The sequence below is a fragment of the Drosophila mauritiana genome, chromosome X (genome assembly GCF_004382145.1).
Source record: "Drosophila mauritiana strain mau12 chromosome X, ASM438214v1, whole genome shotgun sequence".
Classification (NCBI taxonomy): Eukaryota; Metazoa; Arthropoda; class Insecta; order Diptera; family Drosophilidae; genus Drosophila; species Drosophila mauritiana.
In genome coordinates, this window is record NC_046672.1 from 20,860,427 (window position 1) to 20,880,803 (window position 20,377).

Consider the following 20,377-nt stretch of genomic DNA (forward strand, 5'->3'; position numbering starts at 1 on the left):
TTTAGTTTCCAGTTTCCATATTGTCATCGCTAGTTGGCCGTTTTTGTTCCTCGCATGGCTTTATTCCGATAAACAATTTCATAATTCGTATATATAGTTTTAATTTCAGCATTTTTAACGTTTAGTCTTTTTGCGATTTTTGCCATAATGACTTTGGGCATTACGCGCAACTAACTGATACGCAGCCAAGCGAATCTTTTGGACATTTGAACATTCGAGCGTGGTCTGGGCCCGTGGACATGGACATGGAGAACCGACTCAGAATGATAATGGTTCTGGTTGGCATAATTCCGGGGGAGGAGCGGGGACACGGGCTTCTGGACGGCGACATGGACGTGGCCCAAGCGAATTTGAATTCGAAAGCACTTGACAGTTGTATGCACTCTCTTCCTGGAATTTCTTCTTGTCACCCGGTGTCCAGTTTCCAATGGAGGAATCGCTGCGAATTGCATTCTGTGATTAGACCGGTTCAGACGCACTGACTCTGGCGGATTTGCTTCATTTTGTGTCGCAAATTGATTGAATTTCCTCTTTTGAGAAATTCTTAGTGCAATTCACTCCACCATACATACTTACCAAAAAATATTTCTATTTGAATTACTCCTGTATTTTGTACAAGCTAGGGTAACACCTCTGATTATCAAATTTAATTACATTAACATACCAAACACTTAAACATAATACACATTAAATTACAAATTAATTTATTAAAATTATTTTATGGTGAATTGCAAAACGAACATTTATTCGATTTCACTTCAAAATCAATTTATATTTATTTGACAAGTCGGAAACTGACTTTCCATATGTATATTCAAAATAGATTTGAAGGTTAGGTTTATATGCCAAGCATTCCTCCTAATATATATTTTGACCTTAAGAGAATCTGTAACTTCATCCGGGAATCGTTAGATTTGTCAACTCATTCTCGTGCTTATATCATTCTTGGGTTCCGATCCATTAGCGCAGTCCAGGTACAAAGTGCGAGCGTTATAGCCCTCTTTACACGGCCGACTGGCTCTCAAAAGTGGCACTATTTCGTGGATTCAGTGTTTCGGGAAGGGTTTCCTATATAGTTTTGGCATTTCATTGGATATAAGTACAGTTGTGCGATGGGCCAGGGCTGCAATTAGTACATCCCGAAAAGACGGGCTAATTAATACCAGCTTTGCTTTCTGCTGCGTGTCACGCACACTCAACTGGGAAACAAAAGAACAGTTAGAAGCATGGGCGTATTCAATGTTTCTTTGAGGGGGTCACATAAACGATAGTAATGCACTTATAATTTTTTTTTTTATTTAACGAAATTATTTTATTTAATTGACTAGCGTTCCATTATCCTTCTTGGACAACTTGATTTAATCGGTATAATTTTAACTATTCTTATTATCTGTAAATAGGTCAAAAGATATGTATGTGGAACACAAAGTTAATCAACGACTTTCTACGAATCCAAACATCCCATTTAAGGAGTATTCCCCATTTGGATTTATTTTAATCTTAAGAAGTATTATTTGAATTCAAACATCACGTTCAGCAAATACTTTTTGTTTTATTTTCTATTTATTAAGTGAAGAATCCGTACATCAAAATTTTGTATCTTAAAATCACAGGGTGGAGAAATATTCTTAAGAATCACCAAACACTATCAGAATATATTAAATTAAGTTTTCACTTAATTTCACCATTTAACTGAAGAATGGTGGCTATATTTAAAATTCTATTCCTTTGATCCCTTATGTGCGCCCATGCTCCGAGCGCGCAACATGTTGCTGGTGCGATGGCCGGGAGCAACATGTTGCCGCCCACACGCAACAACAACGAAGTTGGAAGTTGGCGATCGACGTCGACGATCGCTTTTTTTCTTCGACGTCGGCAGCGGCGGCAAACTGGCAGCGGAATTAAATAATTTTCCGTAAGCGCGTTTAGTCAAGCTCAGTTCAATTGCGGCCAGCTTTGTTGGCGGACGTTTCAGGCGGCACTCTATACGCTGTTACCAAAGGCCAAGTAGTAACGAAAACTGAAGCAAACTACCGCAACATTCTTATTTTTTACTGTGCGAACTGTGCGAGCGAGAGGCAATACCCAAAGACAACACTCAAAGTGAAGAGTAAAACTCCAAAACAAAATATACACATATAAAACGCCGTGTGCAGTAAACAGTTGCAGTGACCGAAAAACCTTAAAAACAAAAAAAAAATAATAACAAAGAAACACCAACGAAGAAGAACCAGCAGCAGCAGCAACAACTCGATTAGCGCGGTTAGTAGTTTTTAGTTTTCTCAGCTGTTTTTACCAGCTTCCTAAATAAGTAAGTAGTTTTATTTATTCGGGTACTTGCTAAATCAAAGCAGCAACAGCTGTTTTCAATCGCGGTCACTTTCAATTTCGGTGCACTGAAAACAATGGCCCACCACTATTTCAAACATTGAAAAGGAAAAAACGATAGTTGAATCCTTTTGTATCTTTCATTTTTAATTATGTTTACTAAAAAAACCAATTGAAATGGAAGTGCAATTGCGAAATCTGTACAAATGAAGCATATACAACTTTTTGTATGTATGAACAATAGCTTTTTGGGCGAACAAGTTTGAGAAGGACCAAGACGTTTTCCTCAGTGTTGGTTCGAGTTTCTGGTCGGTATCTGACGTTTCTGGTTTTTGAGGTTTCTCTGCACGTTTTTCGGCGTTGTTGTTTTGAGTGCGTCTCAAAAAGGGCTGGACAAAACAAGAAGTGCGGAGCAAAACAAAAGCGCTGGACAAATTGTCCATTCGAATAACCGTATTTAACACAACCACAAACGTTGTAGATTTATGTAGTTAAAGCCAAATGGGCAGCACAAAAGGAGGTGGCGAGAGCAACAACAGCAACAAGCGATGAAAGCGAAAACGCATAGGAAGAAGCAAACAAACGGAAGAGTAAATACCCTAAATTTTAATAAGTTGTTTGGAAATCCCTACGCAAATGTGTTCAGCACTTGCAGTAAAAATTCAAAACATTTCAATTGAAAATATTTATTAAAGTTGTGAAACACAAATAAATTGCTCGTCGTGGTTGGCCTGAAAACAGTTGCAATTCATTTTGATAGTTTAGGAATAAATTTGTTCCACCTTTCCTATTGAAAAACGCCCAAATTTGAGATCTATTAAAAACTACCATTTTAACTTAAGGCGGTGGTGTGCTTTGCTAATCCATGAGATCTGTAATGTGCATAGCCAAGTAATTATCACGTGTTGGTGTTGTACGGACATTTTCCCTGGAGGGTATCCGTCATGGTTTTTTCCGGCCATCGCATCTAAAGTTTAAAAGTTACAAAATCTCGACGTGAGAGATTTTTAACATTTCGCCATGTGAACCACGGAGTGGTGGGGGGTGGGGGGCGAAGAACCAACTGCAGGTGTGTAAGCATCTCAGATGCACTTGAATATATGTACATACACATGTACATATATCGGTAGTATCTCTGAAAATGTGAAGAAAGATATTTTCAAAGCAGCTGTGGGTATTTTATTAAGTTACCTTTTGTTCTATATAGTATACAATCTTATTCTTATTGACCGATATTTATGTAGTGTTATATTATTTCTGGGTTGTGGGGTAAACAGTTAAGGGTCTGAAAGCATTCTTTCTGAGCAGAAATGCATTATTTATCTGTGATAAATTTAATTGACTGGTCGTTCAAAGCATTCCTCTTGCTACCCGTTACTCGTAGAGTAAATGGGTATATAGGGTTGGTTGAAAAGTATGTAACAGGCAGAAGGAAGCGTTTCCGAACTTACACGGAATATATGTATGTATATTCCTGATCTGTCCGTCGATCCCAGGATCTATTAAAGCTAGAGTTTTGAGATTGAACATGACGATTCCAGTCGCATAGACGCGCCGCAAGTTTGTTTCTAACTGTTGCCACGCCCACTCTAACGCTTAAAACTGCAACGACCAGACTTTTAAACAATTTTTACATTTATTTTTATTTGTATTAATTTTTTCGCCCAATTTCTACCGATATTTCAGAAAATATTTAATTCTTTCCTTTACCAGCTGAGTAACGGGTATCTGATAGTGGGGGAATTCGACTATAGCATTCTCTCTGGTTTTAGCTGGGTATGCGGAAAAGAGGAACAGATTTAAAATGCCATTCAAATTAGGGGTACTTTCGAGCAGGATAGTAGGAGTAGTGAGTTTGGCCCATAGCCTAGTTGGCATTCTGGATTCGTCTTCCGTTTCCTGAGCGTCTCGCGATTATCGACGGCATTACCATAAAATCTTTTAGCATTCCGCCACCAGGGGCACTGAGCGTTATTATCAGACTGGTTATTTATCAAGACTTAATTGCATTGCAAGTTTTGCACATGTAAGCAGCGACCTTGCTGGCTGCTGATCGGGCTAAAAGTAAAAATCAAAAAGCAACAACTTATAAATAAATAAATAAAAAGTGAGCAGCGTTTCCTATGGCCAGCCGAATGGGTTTTATAAATAAAATACGAGTATGCGGCAGAATCTACATCTGATTGGGCATATAATTATAGCCAAGTCTGCTCAGGTTCTTGCCGACTCATGCTGATCGGTTGGCCGGTCGCTCGATTTGATGTGATTCAAGTTGAAGTTGGCTCACAAATCGAAAATCAATATTCAAAAGTATAAACAGGAAAACGCGTGCGTTTTTCAACGCTTCAGTGCCGGCGATCGCGTTTTTGTAAGTCGGAGAGCAACTAATGCGGTTTCTAATGCAAAGTTAAGTTATTAAATCGGAAATACGGTTAACTTATATTTTGTAACAGTAAGTCATTCTTATTCCCAAGCGGAAGTTATAAGTACATCCAGTCTTACACTGCACGCTTAATTATAATTTAACAATATATAGAATCTCTTAGAATTAATGCACCATAGTCAAAAGTTGAAATTCAAGACCCATTGTGGTTATATACCATCGATTAGTCAATTGATTCCTGAAAAAGAATACCAATTAATATTGAATTAATGTGCTAATGAGCTGGAATGCAGTTAAAGAGCACAGAAAAGGGTAAATCAAATCAAATTGGCATAAATATTGTACAATGAACGCAAGAAAAAGAGAAAATAAATAAAAAAAACGGTGAGTGCATTTATGAGATGGATTGCAGTCAAAGTACCGAGATATGAAATGTTGCATAAACTGCACTATAAACCCGGCAAAACGCGTGCGATTTTAAACGCTTGGACACACGCGATTTAATCAGCTGTCGCGGAACATAAAGGGCGTTTGCTACTGAAAGATTCCATGTACAATTTAAGTGGGATAATCATCCAAGCAAAATGCATTACACAAACCCATTTAAAGGGTGGAGGGGATCACGCCGGCGACCAGTCCACAAACCAGTTTCGCCTTATTTATATTTACTTTGATACCACTGTTTTCGTTTCGTTAGCGCGACTTGCTAGTTTTTGCGATTAGTGAAGACTCATGGTCAAGGTCGCGCTGAAATCCGAGTTAGCCAATAGATCGATGATAAATTGCGGCTAGAATCCACTCAAGTTGGCAGTCGTCTGGCGAAGTTTTATGTTTATGCTGATTCTGCCTCTCGGGCACTGAAAGAAAATGTATTCACTTTTATGCATATTTAATTTATTTTTAAATGTATATTTTTGATGATGTACCATTCCTATAAAGTGGCACACAGCATTCAGGATCACCGAATCTAAATGTTAAGCATATATAGGTTATCGAACAGCTTCAAAACTTTCCTGTATTTTTCTAGTGCGGATTGATTACCAGAGGTTTTCAGGGAGACGGCGCAGGTGGGTCAAGTTCTCATCTGAATTAGTGCGTCTGTCAGTCGAGGACAGCTGAGATGTACTTATGTATATGCAAATGGAATAGAAGTTCACACATCTAAAAAGTTGTGGAGTTACTTGTTAAAAAGAATAGCTAGTAGATATATGTAGGTATCTTTGAGCTACAATACAACTATTGTAACCGAAATGCACCTTCTCTTAAAGGCCAATGGAGCATTTCGAGTTCTGGACGGCTGATAATACAAACCTGTTGATACGCTCTTTCTTGCCTCGAATACAGCGGCTTGCTATATGGTTATAAAACACTTAAGTCTAGTCGTTCTGGAGATTCTAAATACATTGGCTTAGAACGAACTTTCGATTAAACAGCACTTAAGTGCTGTCTGGGGTAATTCCAGGAATTCATTTGCATATTGAGCAACCAAACGTGATCTAAACGAGTTTTGATATAAAAGGGGAGGCGGCGGTGGGATGGGATCTCGAAACAGCCACGAAATCCCGTTTCGCAACTGCATCAGATTCGCAGATTCGCTTATTTTCGCTGTATTTTAATTAGCCCAAAAGTATTAGTATTAGTTTCGCTTTGCAGGTACCTACTTGTAAAAAAGTACGCGAAAACATCTGGCTATTATGGCCAAAGGGGGCATAATGCCCATTGCCTTCTCCTGGCCACTGGGGGGACTACGTGCCGGGAGTGTCTAATTGTCGGTGGAATCGCAGGCATTAACACATTTGCATACGGGCAATATCTTCCTTGAACTGGATTGGAGTGGCAGGCCTGTGGGAGGCTTTACCTGTTAATTAAAGCCACTGCACTAGCCGCTACTCATTTTTTGCTATTCGCAGACTACCTTGTAATTATCAGCTTAAATTCCCTGACGCCGTGACGAGCGAGCGGGAATGGAGCTGATAAGCCGCTCGCAAATAACCATTTACACCATCTACGACTATGTACATAGTATATTTGGCCCAGTTTTCTGCCGGCGGGAAACTGGAACGATCGGTTCACGCAACATTAGCCGGGGATCAATCAAGCATTAGATAATCCCCGCTGATGATGACATTGGGTCCACTGCAACATTATGCTATAGGCCATTGACTAATCGGCAAATGCAACTGAAAGTGGATTTGGAACTGGGACTAAATCTGGTATTTTACTCGATCTGGTTCCATAAGCTTTGCCAAACGAGTTGCCAGTGGGGCTGGCATTTATTTTGGCGTGGTTAGAAACAAATTTAACTGTTGCACATATTATGAAACTGCCCATCGTGTTGGTCGCCCCATTTGAAGTAAGCACATTTTTTTTTATTTATATTTTGTAATTATATCTCTAAGATTTCCAAAGGGAAATATATATTCTAGAACACAGTTGATGGTTGAAATATTTTGCAATTTTTGGTAAATATTTGCAGCGTATTAATCTGGAAACTCCACCTTAACCAATAATAAACAATGTCTATCAGATATCAAAATAAAATGAGGTTAATAGATCCTGATATCGAGTGATTCATACGGGGAGACGGACAGTCGGTCGTGACCAGATCGACTCGGCTTGATCCTGATCAGGAATATATACTTTATACTTTAAACGGTCGGAACCGGAACCGGAACCTGTTACATACTTCATTAACGACTCCAGTATACCCTTTTACTCTGCGAGTAACGGGTATAAAAATGATTCGGGACGATTGCGTAAGCAAGATTATTCAGCAGATTGCTTCTGTTTTTGTTTATCAATATTCGCAAACAGCAATTGGAACGTCTTATATGTATGTTATCACTCTCTGATGAAGTGGTTCTTGTAGTTTGCAAATACATTTTATAAGCTAGCAATTACAATGCATTATGCAAGTAATGGCTTTATTAGGAACCAACTCGAAAGCCATAGCAAGTTTAAGCACTGGCTAGTGAGCGTATTAAGTACTGAAGTACCCTGAGCCAGATTTTAGTTTCTGTTTATATTTCTAGGCAACTTAATATTCTTTTGTCTCGCCTCTCGAGATTTTCCCACTTTGATTGAAGTCCCAGCCAAAAGTCATAAGTCAGAGTGTTCACAACACTGAGCTAGCTCTATGCATACATATGTACATACATACATATGTACATATGTATTCAAAATGTACATATTAAATCGGGACGGAGTTGATTGGCATCTTGGCAACATCAGCGGGTGGCGTTCATCAAAAGTCTCGGCCCGAGCTTTGCATACGAAACAGGCGAAAAGAATAAACACTCTTTTATTGCTCGGCTGTACGTCTATTTGATTTGTAACTGGTTTTGCGAAGTTCGACATTGTCCGGGTCATAAATCTGGCCGTCAATTGCCTGCCAGGTAATGGCTGCGGCTCATCTTTCATCCGCACTCGGCTCGAATGGACAGCTGGTCGCCATAACGCCATTACGATCTCGGGCACCTTCACCTCGAATACGTCGAGCTCCTGTTTGGGCCATAACTCTTTGGCCGATCTTTCAGTTTTACGAGGGCCTAAACCTTGTGCGAGGCCACATGGTAAACTCTAAAATACAAAATTTAGAATTAGTATTCTTGCATTAGTCTTCTTCAATTAATGCTGTATTTACATTGTATCATTTAATTTATAGAATAACACTGTGAATGAAGTATGGGTTTCTTGCAACAGGAACCCAATTTTATATTGTTATACCCTTTACTCGTAGAGTAAAAGGGTATATTAGATTCGTTGAAAAGTATGTAACAGGCAGAAGGAATCGCTTCCGACTATATAAAGTATATATATTCTTGATCAGGATCAATAGACGAGTCGATCTAGCCATGTCCGTATGAACGTCGAGATCTCAGGAACTATAAAAGCTAGAATGTTGAGATTCAGCATTCAGATTCTAGAGACAAAGACGCAGTTTTTTGACACATGTTGCCACGCCCACTCTAACGGCCTAAAAACGGGGAAAAATTGCCACGCCCACATTTTTTGCAGCATTTTTTTGATAATTTTTTATAATTTTATTAGTCTTGTTAATTTCCATTGATTTGTGAAAAATTTGTTTGCCACGCCCACTCTTACGCCCTAAAGCCGCTCAACCAGTCACGCTCACACTTTGAAACAATTTTTGAATTTTTTTTAAAACAAAGGAATTTAGTTAATTTTACTTGATCTTGAAACTTGTGCATACTGAGTGACTGCTTAAAGACATATCTGTTTTGCCTGGTTGGCCGGTGACTCAGAGTATTTCGCTGAATAATTTAATTCAAATAATAAAGGCACGTTTTAAAATAATTGTCAGAAAATGACGTTAACTGCCACAATGGCACTATGCGGCTTAGCTCTTCGATTGCCACCGGGAAGCACTTTTGCCGGCAAGGCGAACAACTATATAACTAAATAGCCTGAATTAGCAAGGCGGCTAACGGCACAAAGGCGGCTAACAAAGCAACAGGGGCTAATTATGCTGGGGAAGCGATATCCGTAGATATGAGATCCCATCTGTCCCCACAATTTACACCCAACTCTCTTCCGTTGCTAAATATGGGCAAAATATCACGAGAGCTAGTTCGATTGGATATGTCGATAATTATTGGGTAGTATATTGTCTACAACTGCAGCAGTGGAAAATGACTTCTAAATACTTTATGGGGGAATAATTATAATTTGTCGCTAAGATCTTATGAATTTTAAGTAATCTGACATTTTTTAGAACGCCATAGACGAGTGCCTCCACTATCCCGATACCAACAGGGGTAATCCGAGTCCAGATGGACTGTTTTCAAGATTGCACACGAGCTCCACCTAGCGCCTGCTACATTAATAGCTTTTAACTTTTTTTCATACAGACGGATCCGGTAAGCTTGCTTGCTTACTTTTAAAAATAAACGGTTAACAGTGTTTTTAACTATCCTTTTGATGGTTACAACAGATTTAAAAGAAACTTATTTAGTTTCGACCATACTTTGTAGCAGTAATTACGCTATTATGTACATGAAGTAGAAATAGCATGTGAGTTTTGACCAACTCCGTTAGTTAATTTTTACGTAAATTAGTTACAATGGTGCTTATGTATTCCGCAAAATTACTAGAAAAGTACTCTCACATAACAAATTTTTATTTTTTTATTTTCAAAATAATTTATTTCCAATTCGGTGGATTTTTCCAATTTGTTAAAGGAACGGAAATTATAGCTTAACAACTTCAATTTGATATATTTAACAAACTAACTGGAATTATAACTAAGATGTATTAATTCTTAACATAAATTATTTTGTATCATCAATATAGAATTTTATTTCAACTGAATATTTACCTTAAGTAGCAATAAGATTCGCATAAAATTAAAATTAGCTAAATCAAAAAAATTATGATTATAATTATAACAGCCATTGTTTGTATATTTATCAAACGAAATGTTTTATTTGTCACCTTGACTTTTCGATTGAAGATATTTTTATTATTTATTTGTTTGGCCCAGATATAAAGAACTATGCTAAAAAGTGTCAGTCATTTCGATTTTCCCTTTGCAGACGACAAAAATGCCCGAGTGATCAAGCCAACACAGAGATCGCCAGTGGGACAAGTGACAGGAAACGGAGAAGTCAGCCGTAATGAGGGTGCACCTGAATGGTCGCGAGGTCCGGGAGCTGTTGCGAAAGGATTTGCTGGTGCGATGGCGACAGAAAGGGCTGAGTCTGATCCTGCTGGCCTGGCCAGTGATGGTCTTTATGCTGCTCTACCTGATCCGTCTGAAGTACGGATCGGAGGAGCTGGAGGCCTGCCAGTATCCCACCCGCCTGCTGCCCACCAAGAACCAAGTGGTTCCCGCTGCCTTCTCCTACATATGCAGTATTGAGAACCGCTGCCAGCCGGCGCATCCCTACGAGGAGTATTCCCATTGGAAGGAGGCGCCGTATGCTAGTCTCTTTTCCCAAATTCCGCTTTTACAGACTCCTCAATTTCAGACTGCACTCCGTGATCGATGTCGTCAACGCGTTCGTAACCGACGAACGGCTCCACAAGGCCGTCGTGGAGCTGGCCGAGAAGGCCAACTTTGTGTCGGCCATAACTACATTGATCACCAGTGATCGGCTCGACATCATACGAAGTAAGTGGTAGTACCCTAAAATTACAATAATTGCATTCAGATATTACTGTGTAAACAAACTTTCTAATGTTCCCAACTTCGCAGGGTTAAGTTATTGGGTATAGGATTTGTGGTTTTTATACCCGCTACTCGTAGAGAAAAAGGGTATGCTAGATTCATTGAAGAGTATGTAACAGGCAGAAGGAAGCGTTTCCGACTATATAAAGTACATATATTTCTGATCAGGATCAATAGCCGAGTCTATCTAGCCATCTTCGTATGAACGTCGAAATCTCAGGAACTATAAAAGCTAGAATCTTGAGATTCTGCATACAGATTCTAGAGACAAAGACCCAGCGCAAGTTTGTTGGTCCATGTTTCCACGCCCACTCTAAAGCTCATAACGCTCGACAAAACTGCCACGCCCGCACTTTTAAACCATTTTTCGAAATTTTGTCATAATTTTCTTATTTTGGTCATTGCAAAAACTTTTTGCCACACCCACTCTAACGATCTAAAGCCGCCGAACCGGACACGCCCACATTTTGGAACAATTTTTAATTTGTTTCTCATTTTATTCACCAATATCTATCGATATCCCAGAAAAATGATTATATTTCGCGTTCGCATTCACAGTAGCTGAGTAACGGGTATCTGATAGTCGGGGAACTCGACTATAGCATTCTCTTTTGTTCGGTATAAATATGTTTGAATATTCATTGATTTGCAACTTTTTTACTTCTTTTTTTGTACAGGTAACATAAGTGAAATAATTTCCCTGGTGCCCGAAATCGAACGACGAATGAACTACAGCTTCGACATCAAACATTTGTTTTCGAGTATGTTTAAATGTAAACTGCTGTTATCCAAATAATCCCAACTGATTTCTCTGGTAGATCGCGAGACCTTCGTGAAGTTGGGCGTTCTTTTGTGTGGTCATCCGTTTCCCAATACCGATACTATACCGCTGGTCAATGAAATCCTGGAATCCGAGGACTTTAGCCAAGCCAACGATGCAGAGCTCGATGCAATGCCCAGTGAGTTGAAGAGGTCCCCTTATAAATTCCCAAACACTGCAAATTTCCAATCTTGCTCTGCCTCCAGCCCGTCGTCGTCGTCGATCCCAAGATCTTCCCACGGACTGGAGGCCAAGTGAGCATGATCAAATATTTTTTAATATTGGAAAAGCTCCCTAATTACATAACAAATTATATTCTTAACTCCCATCTTTGCTTCTATTGCTTAAATGAAAGGGGCTTATCTTTTAAACGCGGTCGTACATTCTGTTTGTAAGGGTGTACAATAACCTATTCCAAAAGTTTTCCCAAGTTGCCATTGCCTGCTTTTGTATTTATATCCATTCTAACCACCAGCTAAATACTGCAAGCGCCTCTACCGGGATGTGACTTCTACGAACCAAGGCAAACTCACCTGGAACACCATCAAGCCGATTATCCAGGGACGGATCTTGTATACCCCTGCCAACGCTGTGACCGAAAGCGTGGTGAAGTTTGTAGGTTTTTTCTTTGCAATTTACCTTAATAAGAAACGCGAGAATATAATAATTATATTATTACAGAGTAATGCCACCTTTGAGGAACTGGATAGGCTGAAGCAACTTAGTCGTGCAGCAGCTACTATTCTCACCAAGCTGCACACAAACGCTACTTTCCAGGAGGCCTTCGATAATCTGCTCAAGTTGGCCAAGTCGCCACTGGTCAAGAGTTTGGTCGGCGATGACTTCGATATTGGGGAAATTGAAAGGGTCTTCCAATACATTCGCACCAACCAACTGATATATGATATTCTTACCACCGTGGCAGATTTAATGGATTGCGTTTCGGCCGATCGTTTTGAGGCTGTAGAAAGTGTGGACGAACTGCACAAGAGAGCCTACGAACTAAATCAGAACAAGTTGTTTTTGGCCGCCCTCAATCTGGAGGACGTAAGTCTAAAGCAAGCGTCCTACCGCCTGCATATGGATACGGATAACACACAGCCGACTTTTGAGAACCGGAACAGATTCTGGTTCCCCGGACCCGCCGACAGCATGGTTATTGATCTCAAGTATCATCGTGGCTTCGTTCAGCTCAAACAGATGGTCGACCTGGGAATTATCAAGAGCAAGCGAGAAGAGGCGGGCTTTGCGCCGGAGGAGGATGGGCCTGAAAGTGGGCGTTCCTTAAGTGGTCTTTTTAGCATCAAGCAAGTGGAGAACGATGCGTCCGATGAGGATGATGATGACTTTGATCTCAGTCTGGAGGAAAGCGGTGACGAGCAGGCCACTCCAAAGGTATTAGCGTCTGCGAATGATCAGGAGGAAACAACCATTTCTCCTTCATCCTTGGATGGGATAACCAACGAAGAAGTTATGGTCACTACAGAACAGACAGTCGTAAGTGGTGACCCAGATCTCCTCCTGCTCAAGGATGAAGATGTGCTGAAGCGCTCAAAACGGCAGGGTCTGTTCGATTTGCTTGGAGGCTTCGGTGGATCTGGGGATGCCAAAAAAAAGAACAAATTCGAAGTGGACAACATGCAGTTCTACACCAAGCAATTTCCTTATCCGTCCTTCCTTAACGATGTGTAAGAGTTAATCATTATCAATTGAATTAGTCCTTTTAATATATTCTTTTTAATTTTTGTAGCTTTAAGCGTGGCTTGTACTTGGCCCAAGGTGTCCAGGTGGCTTATCTACTCGGTCTGGTTGTATTCGTGGCTCTTTGTGTAAGGGAACGCATCTGGATGCGAGAGAGCCGTAATAGCATGGTGAGAATATGAATATAAATAATTTTTTTCACCTAAAACAATATGGAACATGAGCTATTTTAAACATTTAAATTTCTTACAAACCTATTTTATATCTATCCCCTTTAGTTGATGCGATCAATGGGTCTGAAGGCGCATTCCGAGCTGGTAGCCTGGGCGCTGATAAGTTTTTTGGAGCTTTGTGTAATCTTTGCGCTGATCAGCGTGGTCCTATACAGTGGCGGTATTTTGGGCTATACCAACTGGTTTTTCATGATGTTCTACTGCCTGAGCTTTGGCCTTTGCCTAATTTCGTTCTGGTAAGTAGTTCTTACATTGCACCATGTATGGATAAACTAACTTTTACGCTCGACTTCCAGTTATATGTGCACCAACTTCTTTAATTCGGCAAACATTGGTGCTGTGGCCTCCGCCCTTCTATTTTTCATTAGCCTTTGTCCCTTTATCATTGTGCTGATGTTCGATGCCAAATTGAGCGTTTTCGAGGGCTTCCTGGTGGACCTCTCCTTCACAACGGCCTTTGCCAAGGGCTGGGGCGAGCTGATGCGAATGGAGCTGCAGCAGGAGGGACTGACAGTACGTCATCTCATCCAGGTGGGTCCTGGGAGAAGTGAGTGCGCCATGGCGCTGCTCATGTTCCTCCTCGATTTTCTGCTGTATGCGGTTATTGGACTGGCCTACCAGCGCTATAAGAAAAGTATGTGGTTTCCGATGGATTGAATCATTAAATCAAAATATTATTTTTCGGATTAAGCAGATAACTACAGCTTTGTGAAGGTCAGTCGCTCGCAATTGGACGGCAAACTGGGCGCCTCGTTGGTTAATGTTAGCAAACTGTACGGCAGCAAGTGCGCTGTTTCAAACGTAAGCCTCGACTTTGCGCGCAACCAGGTGAGCTGTCTTCTGGGTCGAAATGGAGCTGGAAAGAGCACGCTGATCAAGTTGCTCACCGGACAAATCGGGCAGAGCAGTGGCAAGGTCCTGTTGTCCGGAGAGCACCAAGTGGGTGTCTGCTGGCAGGATAATATCCTAATACCCACGCTGACGGCTCGGGAGCACCTGCAGCTGTATGCACAGATCAAGATACCACAAGGTGGGAGTGGAGGTGTGGAGGAGATCCGCTCGGAGGTTGCCCAAACCCTCCAAAGTCTAAACTTTGGTAAGCACGAATCTTATCCTTCGTGGCAGCTCTCCGGGGGCTACAGACGACGCCTCTGCGTGGCCATAGCCTTCATTGCTTCGCCCAGTGTGGTCATCTTGGATGAGCCCTGCAATGGGGTGGATGCCAAGGCCAGAAAGGACATTTGGCAGTTGATTGAGCGATTGCGTCAAGGGAGGGCAGTCATCTTTGCCACCCATTTCCTGGATGAGGCCAAGTACCTCAGTGATTCACTTGTGATAATGCGGAATGTAAGTATGAAACAAAAGTGCAATCTGATTCATATTATAGAATATCTTCTTGAATCTGCAAAGAACATGCGAATCTATATTGGCATGGGAATTTTGTATATTTACTACTAGTATTAATTAAGCTGTAATTTAGTATTCGCTGGTGATTAAAATATGTGCATTTCGATTTCTGTTTACCTTTCTAGGGTCGCATTATTGCCCAGCATAGTCGAGACTCCCTGCAGTGTTTGTGTACCTCAAACTATAGCATTCGATTACGTTGCGCCGATGCCACCGGAGTAACCTTCGTCATCCAGAAGGCACAGCAGCTTCTCCCCCAGACTCAGGTAACCCATTCGGGAGCCGCAGATTACCCTCACAGCCTGACCATCAATGCCAGCTATGCGGAGCATCTAACACCAGGAGCCGTCGAATTTCTGGAACTGCTGCAGTCCCAAGTGGTAGCTGGCAGCATCAGCGATGTGGAGCTCACAGCCAGCTCTAGCCTGGAAGAGGAGTTCGAGCAGTTGAATAGGAATGGCGAGGAAACGGGACCTCGACGTCCTGCCAGCGATCGGAGTGGAGTCGTCGCAGGCCCTGCAATGATAACAGACGAACCACCAACCGCTTGCAAGCAATTCCGACTGCTCATGGGCAAGCGATTGAGGCATCTGTCCCGGAACTACCGCCTCCTGCTCTATGTCCTCCTGCTCCCAGCTCTTTTCGAACTGTGTGCCATGTGGTTCGTCAGCTATCGTCTGGAAGATGACTTCGACACTGTTTTACCCCTGACCCGATCGCTCTATCCCCAAACCACTCAGTTTTTGTCACAGGAAAGGGCAACCAGCTTCTCCGATAAACTGTATCCACAGCTAAGAACCTCATGTGACCATCTGGGAGAGTGCAGAGTATTCAATACTTCTGAACAGGCCTACGATTGGGTCCTGAACTCTTGGGGCGAGTATAGCGAGCGCCGATACGGCGGCTATGGATTAAACGGTTCAGGTGCTACAGTTTGGTATAACAATAAGGGATATCACTCCATGATGGCCTGGTTAAACGACCTCAACTCGGAGCTACTGCGCACGACTATGAACGACTCAGAGTCCAGTATCCTTACCCTGAATGAACCGTGGAAACTGGGTTATGCCGAACTTAGTACCAGCTCGATCCTTCGGCAGGCAGGTGACGGGTCTATGGTCTTTATCTTACTGATAGCTTTTGGCTTGGTAGTGGCCTCAGGTTCCGTTTATTTGGTAAACGAGCGTGTTAATGGCGAGAAGCTGCAGCAAAGATTGTGCGGAGTAAGCGCGGTAACCTACTGGCTGGTGGCCCTCATCTGGGATTATCTGGTGATGGTCCTGGGTCTAATTGTCTGCCTCGTTGTAATCCTGATGTTCGGAATGCCTGTCTTTGTGGACCGCCAGCAGCTGGTGGGCATCATTGGACTGTCCCTGGCCTTTAGGTGAGTTCTTGAGGAGAGAGAGGGAGTCCTGAATTATGAATGCCGAATCATTTTCAATATTTTCTATTACACAGCTTCGCCTGTGTTCCATCTGTTCATGTGGCTGAGAAGATCTTCAGCGATTCAAGCATTGCCATTGTGTCGATTTTTTGCGCCAATCTTATTGTCCCGCTGGTCACCATGGGCATCATCCTGATCCTGGGTGTGGTAGGCGATGGGCCAGCGTGGGATGATTGGCGCCACGCCCTCAACCAGGCCTTTTTGATCTTTCCAATTCATGCTTTGGGAGACGGCTTCCTGGAGTTGTGCAAGAACTATATGGTGGCCTTGGTATTCCGCCGCTACGACATCGAATCGTATAAGCATCCCTTGGCCAGTGACCTGCTTGGGCGCCACTTTACCGCCCTGTTTTTGGTGGGCGTGGCCGCCCTGATCATCAACGTCCTCATCGAGTGTCATTTTCTGCGGCGTCTGTGGCAGCGAGTGGAGCGGTTGCTGGACTGCACCTACCGCCGCGAGCTGGATAAACTGGGTCAGCTGAAGCTGGTAAACATCCAGAGCATCTTCAAGAGCTGCGTGGCCACCGGTGAAGCGGTGCGGGCGGAGAATCTCTGGCTGGCATACCGCCGCGGGTACTATGCGGTGCGTAATGTTTACTTCAGTGTCCAGCGGGGCGAATGCTTCGGGTTGTTGGGCAAGAATGGAGCCGGGAAGTCCACAATCTTCAAGCTGCTCACTGGGCAATTGCAGCCCGACGTGGGACAAATTTACTTCGAGCAAGTGAGTAACTTCTTTTAAGATCCAATTTTAAGCTATGTTAGTATATTTAATTTTTATAACAAACAAACCTCTCATTGAACATGATTTTAAGATTATTATTTATTTTATTTATTATTCATACACAGAAACAATTGAACTGTAGAAGTTTAAAATCATGTTTTAAAAGCCAAAAACAGCCACCATATTTTTGTGCTAACTGAGAATAATTATTTGTGTTATTTCAATAGCTATCTGCAGAATGTTACTTATACGCAGTGTGGCTCTGTCATGTTCTTTGTGGCTTTACATTTGCCTGACAACTGTCGTATTAATTGCAACTCGTTTTTCAGCCCGGCATTTCATACTGCCCGCAGAGCAACCCGCTGGACCCGCTGCTGACGACGACCGAGTGCATCCGCTTCTACGGACGCCTGCGCGGCATTCGCGATCTGGATCCATTTTTGGACCGTGTGCTGGACACGTACGAGCTGCGTCCCTACAAGGATGTCCAGGTGCGGAACCTGAGTGGCGGCAATAGGCGCAAGCTAACTGTGGCTGTGACCTGTTGCGGATGCACGCCCACCGTCCTGATGGATGAACCAACGAGCGACATGGATCCCGTGACCAGGGACATGGTGTATGCCACCATCGAGCAGCTGCTGCTGGCCCGCAGAGCGGTGGTGCTGACCTCTCATTCCGTTTCGGAGATCGAGCATCTGTGCCAAAGGGTGGCGGTGCTTAGGGCGGGCCAGGTCATCGCCAGCGATAGTCCGCAGCGATTGAAATCAGAACATGGTGGTTACTACTCCGTGACCTGCTTCTGCGGCCCCGCCCAACAGGCTATTCTTTCAAGAAGCTTGAGTCAACGATTGCCGGGAGCCCGGGACTTGCAGCACTATGCCCACAGCTTGCGGTTTCTCGTCAGGATCCGTTCGCCTGGCAGCCTGGGCGATGCCCCCCTTCTCTCTGAACTCTTCGCCATCCTTCGCGATGTCTGCGTGAATGTGGCTCGCTTTTCGCTGAGTCGCTGCCGTTTCGAGACCGTTTTCGAACGAATCCTTGACAGCAGCGAGTCGAATGGCAGCAATGGCGTGCACAAGGATCAGCAGCAGCAGGATGCCAGGAAGGATCTGCCAAGCAAATCCCCTGCTGTCGGTGGCACTCTCGAAACCGGCTATATTCATTGTGGCTATGAGGAGACAAGAACTTAAAGGACTCAGTCATGCTCCGATTTTGAAACCAAAAACGACTAAATTCAAATTCCATTTTTTAATCGAATAATCGTTATTATTCTGGACTTTTTAGTGTGTTCAAAATTACAGTTGCATCAAAACTAAATTAGAGTAATTAAAAAATTAAAATGACCATTAAGAAAGCTTAGCAAACCAAATTATTTTGTTCTGCTATTATATTCAACTAGACAAATCATATTTTTTGTTTTGTAAACTGATTTCGGTGTACTACTTGTTATTATTTTATCAAATATTGGACGTCATTTAAAAGGCAAAGGATTTCCCAGAAAAATTTTATTTTTTAATAATTTAGCTGCGTTAATATTTAAAAATGCTAGCTTTATAAGTTTGAAGTTTGAAACTTACTATTATCGTGGGTGGAATAAATTAGTTTGTAAGTCATGAAACGTTTGTTTATAGCCGACATATGCATATAAATTAGTACCCTAATGCAATTTTTTTTAATAGTTAGACCAGTTTTATGTGATAAGATGTGATAAGTTGGGGCCTACGTGGCAATAATTTACTTAATTCTGGGTGTTCTGTTTAGACATTATGAGTCCCTCCCTTGCCCCAAAACATTATTTCCATAGAGCTTTAATAAATATTTACTGTGTGCGTGAAATGTAAGACCAATCTATCGATAAAAATAGGTATGTATATGTATATGTCAGGGCGGAATTCTAATAGGATCTGTCTGAAGTTTTGTATTGCAATTTGAAAACTAATAAAGAGAATGATGTATATATGAATTCTTATGTCTGATATCTGTTGTTGAGTTAATACGCTTTATATACATAAATGTATGTTTTGTCCAAAATCGAAAATGTGAAATTCAAAATCTTGTCATATGTCATTAAAAAAAGACGCATGAGTTTGAAAATCAATGCATATTTCGCAATGCTGAAATCTTAAAGAATGATATGCCAATGAAAACAGACAATATTTATCAGTATTTCTAACTCTGAACATTTCGTTCATCTAATCTTTCGAAAAAATGTCGGCTATATTGACTTGCTGTTAATAGTGATCCTTCAGAGAAACTTGGGACTGAAATCAATACATGTAAGGGTGTTATAAATTGAATTATTTTGCACAAACTAGACATAAATACTTCCCGAGATCTCTGCGTTTATAAGCATAAAGAAACCCCTATTTTAACATGCGCATTATGCAGGTGACTCAAATATACACAAGAAAACATTAAATTCGCTACGATTCCAAGTTTTCGTTGCAAAATAATTGAAAACAAAAAAGTTTTCCATACTAACACTTAATTTCAAACTGATCGTTCATATGACAGCTATATGAGATAGTGGTCCGATCCGGGTGATTTTTTTTTATATAATTTTGCTACAAAAATAAGAAAATTTTGTTTTAAGTGTCTACCTCAACTAGAAGTATTTTTGGCCGCTTTCCCCATACAATGGGAACCACTGTGCAATGCCCAGTTAACATAAAAGATGATCCCTACAAGTACGCTACACTTTACACAACATAGACAATTTGACGACGACAATTCTATACGACTTCCCTGAACTCGATCTTAAAGCGAAACAAATGCTGCTAGCTTGCTATCCCAGTTCTTTTGGCTTGGGTCTATGTAAGCTTTAATAGCTGCTAAGAATCCAACTTGTAATTTATACCAACTCACTTAAAAGAAATTATTCAATACGAGGAATCTCACTGAAACTACAAACCAGGCTTCGAACCAGGGTTACCACGCTCACAACGTGGGGTCCTAACCACTAGACGATCACGGCTACATCGGGCGATAAAACCGCTGCCAGACGACTGGTTTCAGCACAGTGCGCAGAAAATCATAGCAATTCAAAGTTTGCAATTGTCCAATCTGTGATTACCAAGCAAGTAATGGAAACCATGTCGTAAACAAATCTAAGTACCAGCAAAACGAATTTTAAGTTGTCTTGAATAATATT

The 20,377-nt window shown here is 41.7% G+C and overlaps 1 protein-coding gene across 4 annotated transcripts; it reads left to right on the forward strand.

Moving 5' to 3' along the window:
* Positions 1-1,926: 1,926 nt before the first annotated feature.
* On the forward strand, positions 1,927-19,189 carry LOC117147280 (ATP-binding cassette sub-family A member 13). 4 transcript variants are annotated; one of them, XM_033314119.1, is made up of 15 exons: positions 1,927-2,262; positions 10,267-10,649; positions 10,702-10,844; positions 11,579-11,662; positions 11,720-11,860; positions 11,928-11,975; positions 12,197-12,336; positions 12,403-13,409; positions 13,472-13,592; positions 13,701-13,891; positions 13,952-14,289; positions 14,350-15,002; positions 15,188-16,446; positions 16,521-17,226; positions 17,556-18,416. In XM_033314119.1, the coding sequence occupies exons 2-15, from the start codon at positions 10,348-10,350 to the stop codon at positions 18,414-18,416; spliced, it is 5,994 nt and encodes a 1,997-aa protein (XP_033170010.1). In that variant the 5' UTR covers positions 1,927-2,262; positions 10,267-10,347. The 4 variants fall into 4 exon arrangements, with proteins under 4 accessions (XP_033170010.1, XP_033170013.1, XP_033170011.1 ...); XM_033314120.1 differs by lacking the exon at positions 1,927-2,262 and adding an exon at positions 9,490-9,591; XM_033314122.1 differs by lacking the exon at positions 11,928-11,975.
* The last annotated feature ends 1,188 nt before the right edge of the window (positions 19,190-20,377 follow it).

Bases quoted from the DNA above. Each gene is read 5' to 3' on its own strand.
- LOC117147280 (XM_033314119.1), top strand. From the start codon at position 10,348: ATGAGGGTGCACCTGAATGGTCGCGAGGTCCGGGAGCTGTTGCGAAAG. The intron at 12,337-12,402 runs GTAGGTTTTTTC...ATATTATTACAG, and splicing joins CCGAAAGCGTGGTGAAGTTT to AGTAATGCCACCTTTGAGGA. The intron at 17,227-17,555 runs GTGAGTAACTTC...CTCGTTTTTCAG, and splicing joins GACAAATTTACTTCGAGCAA to CCCGGCATTTCATACTGCCC.